Below are 19,339 nucleotides of genomic sequence, written 5' to 3' on the forward strand. Positions count from 1 at the left end.
CCTTTTAATGCAGGAGATTACTGATTTTTATAGGAACCCCTCCAATTTTCTTTATTTGACCGATTATTAACAGAGTTTCGTACAATTTTTGAATCATCAATTTAAAGGCATAATCACATGGTCAAGAGAGAAAAGAAACAAATGGATATTTTATTGATATTCAAATGTTTTTTTTTTTTTACAGAAAGATTTACAAAGGGATTTTCTGAAGAATGGCTGGCCAAGGTAGGCTATACATTTTTGGCTTAAACAATTATATCTGTAATTGTCGCTCTTCCCGTTCCCCTAATCGCTTCGGGTGAGATGCCTGAGCCAGGAGTGTAGATGCTGCAAGACGCTTGCTTCTAGAAGATAATCACTTGAACCGCCTTTCGGTTTTCGATTCAAGTGACCGTTGCTTGCTTTGCTTTTACATCTTATTCTTTTGCCCCTAACTTTTGCCTAGGACGTATCCTAGAGGGGATAATTTTGCCTTTGTTTTGCCTAGTACCCTTGTACTGGCGGGCTTTTTGTTTTGCCCTAACTTTTGCCTAGGATGCCCTTTTTCGGGTTTTCATCCTAGCGGGCTTATGCAAGCAACGTCTTCAAGCATAATACTTCTTTACCACGTCGGCGTTGACTGGGTATCGAAGTTCTTCTCCATCTATGTCTGTGAGGATCAATGCTCCTCCGGAGAAGGCTCGCTTCACCACGTATGGTCCTTCGTAATTCGGGGCCCACTTTCCGATTTTGTCCTTTTGGGCTGGTAGTAATTTCTTCATTACCAGCTCTCCCTCATGGTAGACTCGAGGGTGGACTCTCTTGTCAAAAGCCTTTTTGATCTTCCTTTGATAGGCTTGACCATGGCATATGGCGTTCAGCCGTTTCTCTTCAATGAGGTTCAATTGGTCGTATCGGCTTTGAACCCATTCTGCCTCGGAAAGTTTCGCTTCCATGATTACCCTTAGAGAAGGTATCTCGACTTCAACAGGCAAGACCGCCTCCATCCCATAAACGAGGGAGAATGGAGTAGCTCCTGTGGATGTGCGCACTGAAGTCCTGTATCCATGGAGAGCGAAGGGTAGCATCTCATGCCAGTCTTTGAATGAGACAACCATCTTTTGCACTATCTTCTTGATATTTTTATTGGCTGCCTCGACTGCCCCATTCATCTTTGGTCGATAGGGGGAAGAGTTGTGGTGTTGGATTTTGAACTCTTGGCACAGTTCTTCCACCATTTTGTTGTTCAGATTAGATCCATTATCAGTGATGATTTATTTCTCCATGCTTCCACTAGATTATTCTAAAATCATTTGGGACAAGAGAGAAAAAAAGGGAAAGATACTTTTATTCTGAAGTTTGTGTTTTAGAGGGGATTTATTTTTCAAAAATGGTTTTTATAAGAATGGATGGCCAAGGTAGGCTTATGTGTTTAGGCTTTGTTTGATTAAACACTTATGAAGTTAAGAAAATCTTTGTTTATTGACGTTGTGATTTGACAACTTAGATAACTTCCCTTGAACCTTTCTTTTTGAATTCGGTTCATGGTACCATCATGGATTTATTTTTGTTTTTTGATTGTCCTTATTTTTGCCTAAAACACCCTTTTGTGGCGTTTTAGCGGACCTTTGTTTTTGTTTATTTTTGTAACCCTAACTTTTGCCTAGGTCACCCTTTCGTGGGATTCCTAGCGGGTCTTTTGCTCTTATTTTTGCGCAGTCCCCTTTTTGAGTTTCCTGCCGAGCTTCTTTTATTTTGAAAGATTTCTTTTTACCCATGATGGCACTTGTCAAGGCCAAGGGAAGGTGCTCCAAGTTGTCACACACACCTCCACATAAAAATGATGTGGGTTTATTATTATTAAGATGATTTTAACCTCATTCATGTTTATTCAAACAGGGTTAAAAATAATGTGGTTTAGAATTTTATTATAAGCAAGAAAAGAAGCAATGAAGAATGATTTTATTATAATCATAGCGGAAACATGTGTCCTTATTTCATCACTGATATGGGTCCCAATGTTGACCTCTTATATCTCTCGGCCATGCCCCAAATTCACAGTCTCCAATTTCTCTTGACGAGCTTCTTGATCTAGCAATCTTTGCTGATCCGGAGAAATGGTCTCCTCATCACTGTCCAACTCAACCCATTTATCCTCAACTTTCGGATCCCGGTCAGAGCGAACAATTACAGACATAATTATTTTATTGGTTCTGTTTAGGTTTAGAATTATTAATGTTAATGGGGAAAGAGAGAAAAGAACAAAAGAGAGAGTAATATGTGAAAAATGCCTCTTTATTGATATATGTAAAATGTACAAAACCCTTATTTATATGAAAGGTCCTCATGATCTCGGGTACTGATCATGAGTCCCAAAAAGAAAAAGAAAATTAAGGAGGGGCCCTATCGTGGCTTGCCCTTCTCTCTACTCCTGCTTTGGCAGAGGGTTCTTGCTCACGTCGGGCGCTGTCGAATCGAAAGTGACCCACCCAGCATCAATAAGGCTTTGGACCTTATATTTGAGAACTCTGCAGTTCTCCGTTGAGTGCCCCGGTGCCCCCGAATGGTATAGACATTTATCTTGTGGATTGTACCAATCGGGGTAGGGTGGATCCATTTTCTTTGGTGGAACATAAGCTAGAAGACGTGCTTCCACTAGCTTCGGTAGGAGGTCGCTATATGTGGTCGGAAGTTTATCAAACTTCCTCACAGGGTTGTATTGCGACTTTCTTGACTTCGAAGTGGAAGAAGATGAAGAAATATTTACGGCATTGACTCCTCTCTCCTTCTTCTTCCCGTAGGTCTTCTTGGCTTCAAATGATTGGGAAAGCCCAGCTAGCTTCCCACTTTTCAGCCCTTGTTCCACTCTTTTGCCAATGGTGATGATGTCCGAGAAGAGTGTCGTTGTGTTCCCTATCATTTTATCATAATAGGGACCAGTCAACGAGTTGATGAATAAGGACACCGTCTCCTTATCTGACAGCGGGGGCTCTATCTGTGCCGCCAACTCCCTCCATCGTTGGGCGTACGCCTTGAAAGATTCATCATTTTTCTTACTCAAGGCTTGAAGATCTGACCTATCGGGTGTTAGGTCGATGTTATATTTATAGCGCTTGAGAAAGGCGTCGGCCAACTGCCTCCATGTATGTACTAGATTTCCATCTAGCTGCATATACCAATTGAGCGCAGTATCGGCTAAGCTCTCTTGGAAGCAATGGATCAAGAGCTTTTCATTTGTGGCATATGCAGCCATTTTGCGACAGTACATGGTGAGATGACTCTTAGGGCAAGTCGATCCCACGTACTTTGGGAAATCCGGCACTTTAAATTTAGGAGGGAATTGGATGTCCCTCACTAAACACATGTCGGCGGCATCTTTGATGTCAAAATCATGCCCCTCCATAGCCCTTAGCCGATCCTCAAGAGCATGGAATTGTTCCTTTGAAACCTCGGGCTCTTTAATCATGATCCCCGCCCCAAGGGGTACAGCTCATGGAGGTTCTTCTTCGTCCTCATGATCCTCCTCATGATGGGACTCATGGTCACTGTGGTGAGCCCCGTTCATGTTTTGATGACGCATGAGTTCCATCATTTGCGCCATCTGCTCCTTGAGCTGTGAGAGTTCGGCTGTAAGCTTCTTGTTTTGTTCCTCCAACGCGTCCATCTTCTTGATTTTCTGTGCGCGCGTGAGGACAGAGAGATGACCAGCCACTTTCTAAAAATGAATGTTTAATCTAATTAGTTTAATTTATGGAATGAATACGCTCTTGACATGAGCTTGATAACCCTCCATTTTTAAGGCGCTGCCTTTTTAAAACGGAGTGTTACCACCCTCCTTGACTTATGATCCCTCCCCAACGGAGAATCTCGATAATTATGGGTCTCTTTTACTCATGTCAAGAGGTATTGGTGAACCTAGAATGCATGGTTTATGAGGATGCATGATATCTTATTGGTAATGATGCACATGCTCCTCACTTTTATTATATTTTCACACATGGTCTTTTCTCTCATGTCATGGCATTTTCATGCATGGGGATTTATTCTTAGACCTTATCACGAGGTTATTTATTAATGCACAAACAATTGCACATAAGCATTTACACAAACAATTCACTCATCCACGAACAGTCACGAGCGAATCACGAGGTAGGGGTATCCTGCAGAAAAGTGCATATTCAAGGTGGTTCTAACTGTTCTCACCGGTCTGAGGCCCCCAAGGTGCCCCCATTATAGGGACCCAATTCCTCTCGTCGTAAGTCGATGGAAAGCTCCAACGCACTGTCGGACTTGAGTTCATGGTTATCACCTTGAGTGATGCTTTCCGACAACGGTCTACGGGCACCTATAGACCCATTCGACAACCGGCCGTACTAACATCCACTCCCTATAGCTTACCACTCATGCCCCCGGGTATAGAGGGAACTGTTGTGTGCAAAGGTTTGTGTGCAGTTTGTATTTCAAACAATTGCGAAAATTTAAACATACAACAGTTATTAAAGCCAAATAAATAAAGCATGTTATCATACAAGTGAGGGGTAATGAAGTAATTTTAACTATTATTTGTTAAAAATAATCTGTCACTAAATGGGACTGACTCTCGAGGAATCCCCAGCAGAGTCGCCATCTGTCGCCACCGGCCCGAAACGGGCTTTCGGCATTCGCGAAGGATGGTTGGACTCTTTTATTTGTTTAAAAATATGGATTGCTAGAATGACTTATTCTCAAACTGAGACCTTGTCAAACGAGCAATTTTATTAAAAGGCTCACCAATCCATGTTAATCCCAAGCGGGACCCTCCATGGATTAGCGGTTTTCATAAAAAGGAAGGGTTCATGGAGTCGCCACCAATGTTTTACTCAAAACATTGGAAAAAGAAGTTTAAGGCAATCGATTCAAAAATCGACTTCGGCCATGACAACCAGAGTCGGGTAAGGGAGTCGGTTACGCGTGGGGAAGGTGTTAGCACCCCACAGCGCCCCTTTCGGGTTCCCTATGACAGATTATTTCTAAAAATAATAGTGCGAAATTACTAAATTACCCCTATTTATTCTAAACAATTATAACTTAACTATCTACATGATGACAGTTAAATATACATACAGAAAGCAGTAAAAGGAAGGTCTTAAGAAGAAACCTTTGAAGCGTGCTTTTATATTCAAGTAAAACTGGGAAGCTTTTTGGCGTTCCCTCGCTCTACAAGCCCGCTCGCTCCCTCCTAGAAAATTTTAACTATGGAAATCCGGAGGATTTCCCTTTGACTCAGTTCGAGACTCAAGCAAAAAGCTCAGAACTCGAGAACTTTGTCGGATCAACTCTCCGAGTGATTTCTAGGCAGAGCACTGCTCAAAAAAACCCAGAATACTCAAGAAGAGGGTTAAAACTCAGTGTAAAAGTGTAGAATGACGTCCAATTGACGTCATATTTATAGGGATGAGGCGCAATACGGCCTCTGGGGGTCAATACGGTCCGTATTGAAGTTTTGAACTACAATACGGCCGTATTGAATTCAGTACGGCCGTATTGAAGTTCAAAAAACCTCAATACGGCCGTATTGAGTTCAGTGCAGCCGTATTGAAGTTCAGTGCAGCCGTATTGAGTTCAGTGTAGCCGTATTGAAGTTCAGAAACTTCAATACGGCCGTATTGAGTTCAGTGCGGCCGTATTGTAGTTTAAAATGTTCAATACGGCCGTACTGAACTTTTGGGAGGCCGTATTGGGCTTCATTCCCTCCACTTTCTTATTTTGAGCTATTATAAGACCTCTAGACCTACAGAGAATCCTCCTAGGGCCTTCCATGAGTCCTTCTGGCTGACTTTCCTTCAGTCTTCAAGAGTCTTCAAGCTTTATTTCCGACCCGGACAATTTTAGGGGTCTACACCCACTAGCACATTTATTGCTCTAAACCGAACACTGACTTGATCGTCGGAGTGCCTTTGCAGGTACCCTCCCCACCATTCGGAGTTAGTAATTCGGTCGGCACGGAAGACTCGGAAAGACTCGAAGACAGCTAAGAAAGGAGTAAGGAGACAAGTGTTCTTCACCCGGAACATTTTGGCGCCCACCGTGGGGCCGAAGCTAGAACGGTTTTCGACCCCGAAGTTAGAACGGTCTTCGACCCCGGAGCAAGATGGTACTTACGAGAAGTCAGCAAGAGAACGTAGCCACCGAGCACCCTTACGGGATGCCCCGAGGTACACCCATACGGCGAACCGATCAGAATGACGGAATGGAAGAATCATACGTGGACCGATCCCAGCAGCCTAATCCCTCCTCGGCCCTCGAACAGTTAAGAGCTGAAATGATGGAACTCAGGAGGCTCCGAGAAAAGGACGCTCACGAGTTATCAGCTTTAAGAAGAGAGAACGCCGAGCTTAGGAGCGATAACCGGACGTGGCAGCCCACGCACGATGCACAAAATCAGTCAACCCGGGAACATGGCGAATCCTCGGGATGGTACAAGGAAGTTAATATTCCTCGGCCGTCGGGAGTGCCGACCACCTCAACGCAAGATCAACAAAGAAGGCAGGGAAGAACACCATTCACACCGGACATTGCCGGGTCTCGATTACCCGACAATTGGAAAAACTTAACCCTAGAGAAGTATGATGGAACCGCCGACCCTGAAGAACACCTCGATGCATTCGTCACACAGGTCGGATTGTACACCGATGACGACGCAATCATGTGCAAAGTCTTTCCTACTTCTTTGAAAGGACCCGCACTCAATTGGTTCACTCAGCTTCCACCCGGGACGGTGGACTCTTTCACATCCTTATCTTCCCGCTTTGTGATACAGTTCGCTACAAGCCGACCTCATCAACTCACGTCCATTGCGTTGATCAATATCCGCCAAAAAAAGAAGGAGCCCCTCAGAGCCTTCATGGAAAGGTTCGGAAAGATGACTTTGTCCATTCGAAATCTAGATCCCGCAGTGGCCTTGCACCACCTCACCACAGCACTGCGACCAGGCCCGTTCGTGAACAGCTTATGCAAAAAACCACCTAGAGACTTGGATGAGCTTCGACAAAGAGCCACGAAATACATGCAGATGGAAGAGTTGGCCGAGTTCCGAAACCAGAACCGGTCCGACTCCTTTCTAGGAAGGAAGGAAGCTGAGAAGGAGCACAACCCAAAACCACGCCCGAAGGACGTCCCCGACAGGGAAAGAGCCCACAGGGGGCCCCGGTATACGCAGTACACACCGCTCAACGCCACCAGAGCTAGGGTGTTAGAGCAGGCGCTGGCAACAGAAATCCTAGCAGTCCCACGTCGAGCCATGACTCCGCCCCACGCGGATAAAACCAAGACATGCCATTTCCACAGGAACAGGGGACACACCACCGAGGAATGCACGGCTCTCCGAGACCGCATTGAGGACCTTGTCAAGTCTGGCCATCTCCAGAACTTCACCCAGCCGTCGGGAAGGAGGAGATATGACAACTCTCGGGAAAGGAGAGGAAACAGTGACAGAGCACCCCCAAGGCATCGATCTAGGGAAAGAAGCAGGACCCCCGAAAGAAGTGACCGGCAGCCTGAACGAAGTCAACCCAGGAGGGTGATAAATACAATTGCCGGAGGATTCGCGGGAGGAGGAAGCACATCCTCCGCCCGAAGAAGGCACTTGAGAGCAATCAAGTCGGTAAATGCCGTGGGAAGAGCAACCATTCACATGCCTCCTATCACATTTACCGACCGAGACTTCAAAGGAGTAGACCCAATACAGGATGACCCAATGGTCATCAGTGTCGAAATCAACAATTGCGTGGTTAAGAAGACGTTGGTTGATCAAGGAAGCTCGGCAGACATCCTATATTGGAAAACATTCGAACAGCTCGGCATCCCCGAATAAGAGCTAATACCTTATGGTGAGCCCTTAGTCGGATTTTCTGGTGAACGAGTGGATACCAGGGGAACAATCGACCTGTACACCTACTTTGGGGACGACCACCATAGGCGGAGAATCAAAGTCCGATATGTGGTTGTGCACGCCAACACTTCATACAATATTTTGTTAGGCCGGCCATCCTTAAACAAACTCCGGGCCATCGTTTCCACACCTCACTTAGCCATGAAATTTCCCTCGAAAGAGGGAGCGATCATCACCCTCCACGCGGACCAGAAAACGGCTCGAGAGTGTTACTTTGCAAGTTTAAGAGTTCCACCGACGCCGAGGCCTTCCCGAGATGTTAATGTCATCGGAGACACCAGTCAACGAGACCCAGTCGATGACTTGGAGTTGGACCCGAGAGTGGCAGACGAGGGCAGGGTCGAGCCGATTGAAACAACAATTCCTTTTCAACTCGGGACGAAAGAGGGGCAGGTCACATTCCTGAGCTCCCAACTATCCGAAACGGATGCGTGTAAGATCAAACAAGTCCTGGTACAGTACGTTGATTTGTTCGCTTGGACTGCCGCCGATATGCCGGGAATTGATCCCAGTTTCCATTGCCATCGGCTCTCTGTGTGTAAGGACGCCAAGCCCGTTGCCCAGAAGAAGAGGAAAGTGGGTGGAGAAAGAGCCCAAGCAGTCAAAGAGGAGACAACCAAGTTGTTACAAGCAGGTTTCATTCGGGAGGTCAGGTACTCCACCTGGCTGGCCAACGTAGTAATGGTTAAGAAGTCGAACGGCAAGTGGCGGATGTGCACTGACTATACTGACCTCAATAAGGCATGCCCTAAGGACGCGTTCCCTCTCCCTCACATCGACGCACTAGTCGATGGCGCGGCCGGCCACTTTAGACTAAGCTTCCTGGACGCTTATTCCGGGTATAATCAGATACCCATGTACCCCCCGGACGAAGCCAAAACCGCGTTCATCACTGATTCGGCGAACTATTGTTACAAGGTAATGCCATTCGGCTTAAAAAACGCGGGGGCAACCTATCAAAGGCTCATGGACAAGATTTTCCGTAACCAGATTGGGACAAGTCTGGAAGTGTACGTAGACGATATGGTGATCAAATCTGCCTCTGGACCCGACCATATCAGAGACCTACGCTCCATCTTTGACGAAGTACGACGCCATCACATGCGACTGAATCCGACTAAGTGCACATTCGGAGTAGCGGGGGGAAAGTTTTTAGGCTTTATGTTGTCGCAAAGGGGGATAGAGGCGAACCCTGACAAGTGTCAGGCTATCATCAGCATGAGAAGTCTGATTAATGTCAAAGAAGTACAGTGCTTGGCAGGACGAATAACTTCATTGGCTCGGTTCCTGCCTTGCATGGCAGACAAATCATGACCCATTATGTCCCTTCTAAAGAAAGCCACCAAGTTCAAGTGGACCGACGAGTGCGAATCAGCCTTCAACAGCTTCAAGGCGATACTCGCTACCCCCGCCGTTGTTGGTTAAGCCCGACCCCCAGCTGGACATGATCATGTACATATCAGTGTCCGACAAGGCCATCAGCACCGTCTTGGTGCAAGAAAAATCGGAACAGATGCCGATTTATTTCATCAGCCGAGTACTGCAAGATGCCGAAGCCAGATACCAACACCTTGAGAAAACGGTCCTCGCCCTCGTCCACACCTCTCGACGCCTCAGACACTACTTTCATAGTCACCGTATGCTCGTCCGAACTGACACTCCCATAACCAAGGTTCTGCGAAAACCCGAATTGGCAGGACGAATGGTCTCCTGGTCCGTCGAATTGTCACAGTTCGACATCCGATTCGAACCACGAGGGCCCATAAAAGCGCAAAGCTTGGCTGATTTCTTGAACGAATTCACGTTGACGGCGACCCCCGACGCACACCTTTGGACCTTACATGTAGATGGATCGTCGAACCAACAAGGCAGTGGAGCGGGTATCATCTTGGAAGGACCGGGCCACGTAGTTGTCGAGCAGTCACTTCGTTTCGGTTTCAAAGTGTCCAATAACCAGGCTGAGTATGAAGCCCTTTTGGCAGGTCTACGACTGGCAAAAGACTTGGGCATCTCAAAATTACAATGTTGGAGCGACTCACAAGTAGTAATAGGGCAGGTCAGCGGCACCTTCCAAATCAAAGAGCCGACCCTGCTGTTATACTTTCATGCGTTCAATAAGCTAAAGGCCGACTTCGAAGATGTCCAAGTCAAACATACGCCTCAGGAACTCAACGTAAGAGCTGATCAATTGGCCAGGCTAGCCAGCAGCAAAAAAGTCAGCCACTTACGAAGTGTGATACAACAGGATTTGCCGAAGCCCAGCATCACCAAACCAGAGTGTTTACAGGTCCAGCCTGAAAGCCCCGACTGGATGACAGGAATAAAGGGGTACCTGACAGCCGGAACATTACCTGATGACCCATTGGAGGCAAAAAAGATGAGGATTACGGCGGCGCGATATACCCTGATCGCGGGGGACTTATACAAAAGAGGGTTCTCGACCCCCCTGTTGAAATGTTTAACACCGGACCAGGCGCACTATGTGCTGCGAGAAATCCATGAAGGCATATGTGGAACTCATTCGGGAGGCCGAACCCTAGCAGCCAAGGTTCTCCGAGCAGGGTACTATTGGCCAACCCTGGTTGCGGACTGTTCGAATTTCATTCAACAATGCAAGCCCTGTCAACAGCACGGACCCTTAAATCACCAACCCCCCGAGGGGTTACACTCCATCTCCACTCCTTGGCCGTTCTCCATCTGGGGTATGGACATTCTGGGACCATTTCCACCTGCAAAAGGCCAAGTCAAGTTCCTCGTTGTAGCCGTCGACCACTTCACAAAATGGATCGAAGCGGAAGCATTGGCCACCATCACAGCCAGCAACATACAAAAATTCTTTTGGAAAAGCATTATTACCCGGTTTGGGATCCCATACGCCTTGATCACGGACAACGGACTGCAATTCACCGATCGACGTTTCAATGAATTTTTGAACGGATTAGGAATCAAGCACAGAATGACCTCGGTGGAGCACCCCCAGTCTAATGGTCAGGCCGAGGCAGCGAATAAGGTTATCCTTAAAGAGTTGAAACGACGTCTCGGACAGGCTAAAGGAACATGGCCGGACCAGCTACCGAAAATCTTGTGGGCATTGTAGACCCCTAAAATTGTCCGGGTCGGAAATAAAGCTTGAAGACTCTCGAAGACTGAAGGAAGATCAGCCAGAAGGACTCCCGGAAGGCCCTAGGAGGGTTCTCTATAGGTCTAGAGGTCTTAGAAAAGCTCAAAATAAGGAAGTGGAGGGAATGAAGCCCAATACGGCCGTACTGAACTTAATACGGCCGTATTGAAGCTTCAATACGGCCGCAGTGAACTCAATACGGCGTATTGAAGTTTCTGAAACTTCAATACGGCCGTACTGAAACCAATACGGGCGTATTGAAATTTCTGAATTTCAATACGGCCGTATTGAACTCAATACGACCGTATTGAAGTTCAAAAATTTCAATACGGCCGTATTGCTCCTGTAGGCCGTATTGCGCCTATTCCCTATAAATATGATGTCAATTGGACGTCATTCCACACTTTTTGAGATAGTTTTAACCCTCTCCTTGAGTATTCTGGGGTTTTTGAGCAGTGTTCTGCCCTAGAAATCACTCGGAGAGTTGATCCGACGAAGTTCTTGAGCCCCGAGCCATTTTGCTTGAGGATCGAACCTAGTCGAAGGGAAATCCTCCGGATTTCCATAGTTAAAAGTTTTTAGGAAGGAGCGAGCGAGCTTGTAGAGCGAGGGAACGCCAAAAAGCTTCCCAGTTTTACTCAATATATAAAGCACGCTTCAAGAGGTTTCTTCTTAAATCCTTCCTTTTACTGCTTTCTGTGTGCATATTTAAACTGTCATCATGTAGATAGTTAATTTATAATTGCTTAGAATAAATAGGGGTAATTTAGTAATTTTACGCTGTTATTTTAGAAAATAATCTGTCATAGGGAACCCGAAAGGGGCGCTGTGGGGTGCTAACACCTTCCCCACGCGTAACCGACTCCCTTACCCAACTCTGGTTGTAATGGCCAAAGTTGATTTTTAAAATCAATTGCCTTATCCCTTTTTCCAATGTTTTGAGTAAAACATTGGTGGCGACTCCACGAACCCTCCTTTTGCGAAAACCACTAATCCATGGAGGGTCCCGCTTGGGATTAATATGGATTGGTGAGCCTTTTAATAAAATTGCTCGTTTGACGAGGTCTCAGTTTGAGAATAAGTCATTCTAGCAATCCACATTTTTAAACAAATAGACGAGTCCAACCATCCTTCGCGAATGCCGAAAGCCCGTTCGGGCCGGGTGGCGACAGATGGCGACTCCACTGGGGAAGCTTTGAGAGTCAGTCCCATTTAGTGACAGATTGTTTTTAACAAATAATAGTTAAAAATTACTTCATTACCCCTTGCTTGTATGATAACATGCTTTATATATTTGGCTTTAAATAACTGTTGTTTGTTTAAATTTCCGCAATTGTTTGAAATAAAAATTGCACACAAACCTTTGCACACAACAGTTCCCTATACCCGGGGGCATGAGTGGTAATCCATAGGGAGTGGATGTTAGTACGGCCGGTTGAATGGGTCTATAGGAGCCTACGAGACCGTTGTCGGAAAACATCACTCAAGGTGATAACCATGAACTTGAGTCCGACGGTGCGTTGGAGCTTTCCATCGACCTACGACGAGAGGAATTGGGTCCCTATAATGGGGGCACCTTGGGGGCCTTTGACCAAGTGAGAACAGTTAGATCCTCCTTGAATATGCACTTTTCTGCAGGAGACCCCTACCTCGTGATTCGCTCGTGACTGTTCGTGGATGAATGAATTGTTTGTGCATTGTTTATGTGAAATTGTTTGAGCATACATTGCATTTCTTTAAACATACAACATTCCTATTCTTTTAAAAAATAAGAATAAATAGGAATAAGAACCTTCCATTATACGGTGTTAACATCTACCTTCATTACATTCATATAGGTAGTTTCCCTTTTCACCCAAAAAATACAAAAAGATACAAAATATCAAAAAATAATAATGATATTTACCCAAACCAAGCAATATCATGCATCATGTTAGGAAAATCCCAAAAACATGATAATGCTTAGTTAAATAAACACTATGCATGCATATTCATCTCCATCATCTCATATCATGCATTTTATTGTAGATCATGGAGGGATCTAGGGGAGTGCAAGGGCAATTAAAGAAAGTGGACTTCTTATTGTACCGTGCCGAGAGGTTGGATCACCTCTGTACCTTGATGCCACGAGAGGCTCGTTTGGAGTTCGAAAAATCCTATGGACGAGTTCTCGACTTGATGAAGATTTGTGTGGATCCATCTTTTCTGAGAGCATTGGTCCACTTTTGGAGTCTCGATCTACATTGTTTCGAGTTCCCCCAGTTTGACCTAGTTCCTACTCTCGAGGAGTACGAGCTCATGCTACGATGGCCCAAATCAGCTGGGGTCTATATCTTTCATGATAACCATGTGGCCGTGGAGAGAGTTGCCACTCAGGTCAAATTACCATCACGATCAGCTGCCTTAGTGGGGAACGGCAGTATTAAAGGTTGGAAGCTTGCTATGATTGAAGACCACCTTTCTTCCTTGGCTGGTGAGGGAGATTGGTTAGCTTTCAACAAAACTCTAGCGTTAGCTGTATTTGGGATGATCCTTTTCCCCTTTTACGCTAACACAGTGGACCATGCTGCGATGGACGCTTTCTTCGCTTGGGACGTACACATGAAGAGTCCCGTGCCTGCCATTCTTGCCGACACCTTGTTCTCTGTTCATTTGTCTCAACAGAAGCAAGGAAAAATCATCCGATGCTGCACCTCCTTGTTGTATGTGTGGGGCATCACACACTTTTATGCCTTTAGTCATATGGGGACTTTGCCCGATCCGTTGAGAAGTTTTTCGAAGATCCCCGTACGCCGCCGATATGCTTCCGAGTGGAAGGAGGAGATGGAACAGTGGAGTATTGAACACTTCACGTGGGTTTGCCCTTGGTTCCGCCCAAGCAATGTATTGATGAGATGCGGCAGTTATCCAAGCATACCATTGATGGGCCTCAGAGGTTGCATAGCCTACTCACCAAGATTGGTTATGAGGCAACTGATGAGGACTCAGATCATTCCTACTATAGAGGAGCTTGGAGGGTTGTGTTTCTCTTTCGATTATGAGCATCAGAAGGACATGCACGCCGTCATGAGAGCGTGGGAGAGACCAACCTATGAGGGAGATCTCGAGCTTGGAAAGCCTCGGGTATCCGTCTCCATTGATTATGAGGAATGGAGGAGCAAGAGGGGGGTGCCTCAACCATCCACTTCTTGTGCAACCACAGCAACAAGGAAGGCATTGCAAGAACAAGTCGACGCCTTGACCAAAAAGCTGGAAATTATGGGAGCTCAAATGAGAGTTCTTGAAGAGAAAAATGAAGAATCCAGTTTTACTATTGATGGTCTTCAAAGGCAATGCAAGAAGAAAGACCACGAGATAGAGCGGCTCAAGGATGAGTGTGCTAACCTCAATGAGGAGACTACTTGGGCATTCAAAATGCCAAAGGTTGAACCGAGTAGTCAACTCCAAGAAGTCAACGCAAAGATAGCATACCTTGAAGCCGAACATGCAAGGCAGGCACAGTTGATCAAGAACATGCAAGACGATCTGCTCTTGACTCGATCCGACGCACAACAATGGCGGGAAGTTGCTCAACAACAAACCGCAAACCTTTCCGATTTCCGCAAAAAGGAAAGGGAGGGACTAGCACAAATGGCTAGACTCCGAGAAGAGAAGGATCGAGCCGAAGACGAGCTTAACGAGTTGCAGGCCATGATCAACTATCACACTCAAAAGGCGAAGGACGCTCAGAAAAGTAGTGATGATATGAGTCAAGCCGTCCATATGCAAGTTGAAGCAATAGCACGCCATGTGGAGGAAGCCGAAGACGAATGGAGAAGAAAAATGAACTCGCCTGTGGGTTTTTATCGGCTTTTCTTATATTGTAAAAAATTGCTTCAAAGCATCGTATGATAAGTTGTACACTTTCTTTAATGAATAAAACAGTATTTTTGAGATTTATTGCCTTTGCATCTCATTAGTCATTCATTTTGCATTTATCTCTCCTAGTAATTAATAAATAAGATTAATAAAAAGAAAGAATTAATCGATGCGTATGTTCAGAATGGATCGCACGCCATTTGTGATAAAATGCAAACCAACAACTGCGCAAAGTGAACACACGACGACGCCGTTGTTGGTAATCAAGACAGAAAAAGGGGAGGGTCCCACGCCGTTAAGGATTGTCGCTCCAAGACCTTTCCCTTACGAATCGAATAAGGCTGTGCCATGGATATACGACATCCATACTTCTTCCGACAATGATATCTCCAATATCGCTGGACTTGGGGGCATGACTAGGAGTGGCAGGATCTACTCTCCCGAAGATCTGCACGATAAAGCTCCCAAGAGTAAAGGAAAAGAAAAGGAGAAAACCGAGGAAGATAGAGAATCCGAGGAGGAGACTGATGAGCTGTTAAAAATCATCAAACAAAGCGAGTACTCCATTGTGGATCAACTTCACAAGACACCAGCAAAGATCACTTTGTTGTCGTTGATCCTAAGCTCCGAACCGCATCGGCAAGCTCTGTTGAAAGTCTTGAACGAGGCGTATGTATCACACACCATATCCCAAGACAAATTTGAGGGAATTGTTAGTCACATCACGGCTAATGATCACCTCACCTTCACAGATGAAGAGATCCCCACCGAGGGATCGCACCATAACAAGCCCTTGCACATCTCTGTAAAGTGCAAGGAGTATCACATCGCGAAAGTCTTGGTGGATAATGGATCTTCCTTGAACGTGATGCCAAAAAGAACGTTCGATCAGATGGCAATCAAGGGAGTCCAAATGCGCCCAAGCAACATGATCGTTCGAGCTTTCGACGGCTCTAAAAGAGAAGTGGTGGGAGAAGTCAGTCTTCCAATCCAAATCGGACCCACTATCTTTAACGTCGAATTTCAAATAATGGACATTACTCCTGCATACAGCTGTCTCCTCGGCCGACCTTGGATTCATGATGCGAAAGCTGTACCCTCTACGCTCCACCAGAAAATCAAGTTCATCGTGGGTGACAAACTGGTGACCGTGCAAGCTGAAGATGACATACTCATCAGTAAGCCATCCAACATACCTTATGTGGATGCAGCAGAAGAAGCTTTGGAAACCGCCTTCCAAGCATTGGAAGTCGCCAATGTTGAAACGTTTCCCCGAGAAATGAAGAAGGTAGCCCATATGCTCACAAAGAACGGATACTTGCCAGGACAAGGATTAGGCAAGAACTCCCAAGGAATCCCGGAGCTACCCATTATCAAGGACAATCCGGGGAAACAAGGGTTAGGATACAACCCTGTTAAAGATCAAAGAACGAAGAGGAATCAAGATCCTTCTCGACGTTCTTTAAGCCAGATCTTTAGGAAGGCTGGTTCACAAACGTCAAGGCCAGCTGTCGTCATCAAGTGTCCTTTTCCTTCTAATAGGGATGTATAGACTCAGTGACTATTAGAGATCACTCCTCGGGGACAGCCCGACCCCCGAGCCTCGATAGGGCACATGTTTCCGCTGCGATTATAATAAAATCATTCTTCATTAATTTCTTATTGCTTCTTTTCTTGCTTGCAATAAAATTCTAAACCACATTATTTAACCCTGTTTGAATGAACATAAGTGAGGTTAAAATCGTCTTAATAATCAATAAACCCGCATCATTTTTATGTGGAAGTGTGCATGACAGCTTGGAGCACCTTTTCTTGGCATCAATAAGTGCCATCATGGATAAAAGAAATCCTAAAGATAATAAGCTCGGCAGGAAACCCAAAAAGGGGACTGCGCAAAAATAAGAGCAAAAGACCCGCTAGGAATCCCACAAAAGGGTGACCTAGGCAAAAATTAGGGTTACAAAAATGAACAAAAAACAAAGGTCCGCTAAAACGCCACAAAAGGGGGTTTTAGGCAAAAATAAGGACAAACAGAAAAACAAAATAAATCCATGATGGTACCATCAAATGAATTCAACAAGGGGCTCAAGAAAAGCTATCCAAGTTGTCAAAGCACAATCATTAAGATGTGCTTAACTTCATAAGTGTTTAATCAAACAAGCCTAAACACAATAAGCCTACCAATGGCCAGCCATTCTTACAAAATCCATTTTTCAAAAATAAAATAATCCCCTCTAAAACACAAACTTTTGAAAATATATATCCTTTCCTTCTTTTCTCTCTTGTCCCAACGATTTTTGAATAATCTAGTGGAAACATGGAGATATAGTGGTCAATAGGAGGGTTGACACATCTTCTAAAGAAAGGGAAGAATCATTTGGTTGATGACACCAAAATCAAATATGCATCATTCCTCGGTAACAGAAATCGGCAGAGCACAGTCCGTCTGGAGGAATGGCAAAATCCAAACACAAAAACGCATCGGTTAATTCTTTTGAAAAAAGAATCAAATAGAATTAGGTGCATCATACTGCATACATGCATACAGATGACAGGTGTACTGGAAGATCACTTATTCTCTGTTTATTGAAAAAACAAAAAATATATAAACTTCAGAAAAACAATACGCCCGTATCGTGTTCAGTATGCCCGTACCAAAATTAGGGTTATGAACAAATTTTCAATTCAATACGGGCATACTGAAATGAATAACGGCCGTATTGGCAATAACAGAAATCCTCCCTCACACCAATGACAAAATTCCTCCAAGAAGAAGAGGATAGGGGAAGCCATTCATTTTTTCCAAAAAATAAAAATAAATTAAACTTGCATTTTGTGCATCGCGCACAATTAATTGCACATTCAAAGACCTCATCATGAGGCAATTGCATAAAATAGAAAAAATAGAAAAATTGCTTGTGTATGACAGCAGCAAACAAAATGCAAAGATTCAGAAAATCAACAGCGTCATACAGAATAACTGAGCCTGGAGAGGCTTGCCGAAAAAAATACTCTCAGAATAACTGAGCCTGGAGAGGCTTGCCGAAAGAATACTCTCAGAATAACTGAGCCTGGAGAGGCTTGCCGAAACAATACTCCCACAGAATAACTGAGCCTGGAGAGGCTTGTCGAAATAATACTCTTTCAGAATAACTGAGCCTGGAGAGGCTTGCCGAAAGAATACTCTCAGAATAACTGAGCCTGGAGAGGCTCGCCGAAATAATACTCCCTCGTCATACAAAATAATTGAGCCTGGAGAGGCTTGTCGAAATAATACTCCTTCAGAATAATTGAGCCTGGAGAGGCTTGCCGAAATAATACTCCTACAAAATAACTGAGCCTGGAGAGGCTCGCCGAAATAATACTCTCTCATAATAACTGAATTTAATTTCTTTAGCACTTTTAATTTCTGTACAGCAAAAGCCAAAAACATAAAAAAGGCAAAATACAGAAAAAGCCAAATCAGAAGAAAAGGCAAAATACAGAAAAAGCCGAAAATAAAAGAGGCAAGGATATAGAAAATCCAACAAACAATTTGTACCGAATAACTAAGCCTGGAGAGGCTTACCAAAATAATACTCCACATCCTCCACAGTATGCAGAATAACTGAGCCTGGAGAGGCTCGCAGAAATAATACTCCCCAGAGGGAACCTCAGCTCATGCTCACGGAAAAATCCCCAGCGAGAGCTATCAAAGCAAAATCGACGCAATCCCCAATGGAAGTGCGATCATCCAAACAGTATATACAAGTCAAAGGACTTAACACTTCCTCAGTGGAAGATAGCTCTCCGACTCAAAGCGCTGAGCGAGGCTAAGCCTGTATAGGCTTCCTAAAAATACTCTGGGGTACGTAAGATCCCCAAATCCCCAGTCGCCTACTCAAGAGGCATTCCTACAAAAAGCAAAAGATCAAAAATTTCAATAAATATTCCCCAAGCGGAATGCGGCACTCAGCCAAACACTGAACATCAAGATAATTCGCCTACTTAGAGGCACTTCTTCAAAAAGAGAAAATCGAAAAGATCAATAATAATTCCCCAAGTGGAATCTGGCTCTTAGCCAAACATCAAGCGTCAAGATGATACGCCTAACAGAAGAGGCTAATCAAAATGAATGACAAAATCCCCCAGCGGACAATAGCCTACACAGAGGCGACAAAAATCAGAAAACCCAAAAGAGATACCCGAATAAGGATAACCGGGATACTCCACCTACGTCAAAAGGACGTCAGCCAAACATAAGGCATTGCTCAACTCAGAGAGAAAGAGCATCTGTGTCTATACCCCAAGGAGTCAGAAATTCCCCAAGGGTACCAACAATGCAATGCAAGTTGGGGCACAGGAACCTGTGAATGACTGCACATCCCCTAGACGGATCCCTGCGTTATCCAGCCCTCAGTGGCACAAAAATCAAAAACAATCGTCGAAGCAGCATCGTGGACTGTGGAGAC

At 44.9% G+C, this 19,339-nt stretch overlaps 2 protein-coding genes across 2 annotated transcripts; both read left to right on the forward strand.

The window, feature by feature from the left end:
• The first annotated feature begins 6,208 nt into the window (after positions 1 to 6,208).
• Positions 6,209 to 7,831, forward strand: LOC145949924 (uncharacterized). Its single transcript, XM_083060831.1, has one exon. It carries the CDS (start codon positions 6,209 to 6,211, stop codon positions 7,829 to 7,831), a length of 1,623 nt encoding a protein of 540 aa, XP_082916957.1.
• A 1,522-nt stretch (positions 7,832 to 9,353) lies between these two features.
• On the forward strand, positions 9,354 to 11,006 carry LOC145949925 (uncharacterized). Its single transcript, XM_083060832.1, has one exon. The coding sequence runs from the start codon at positions 9,354 to 9,356 to the stop codon at positions 11,004 to 11,006; it is 1,653 nt and encodes a 550-aa protein (XP_082916958.1).
• Positions 11,007 to 19,339: the final 8,333 nt, after the last annotated feature.

Source organism: Cajanus cajan, chromosome 7 (genome assembly GCF_000230855.2).
Source record: "Cajanus cajan strain Asha chromosome 7, NIPB_CcT2T_4, whole genome shotgun sequence".
Lineage (NCBI taxonomy): Eukaryota > Viridiplantae > Streptophyta > Magnoliopsida > Fabales > Fabaceae > Cajanus > Cajanus cajan.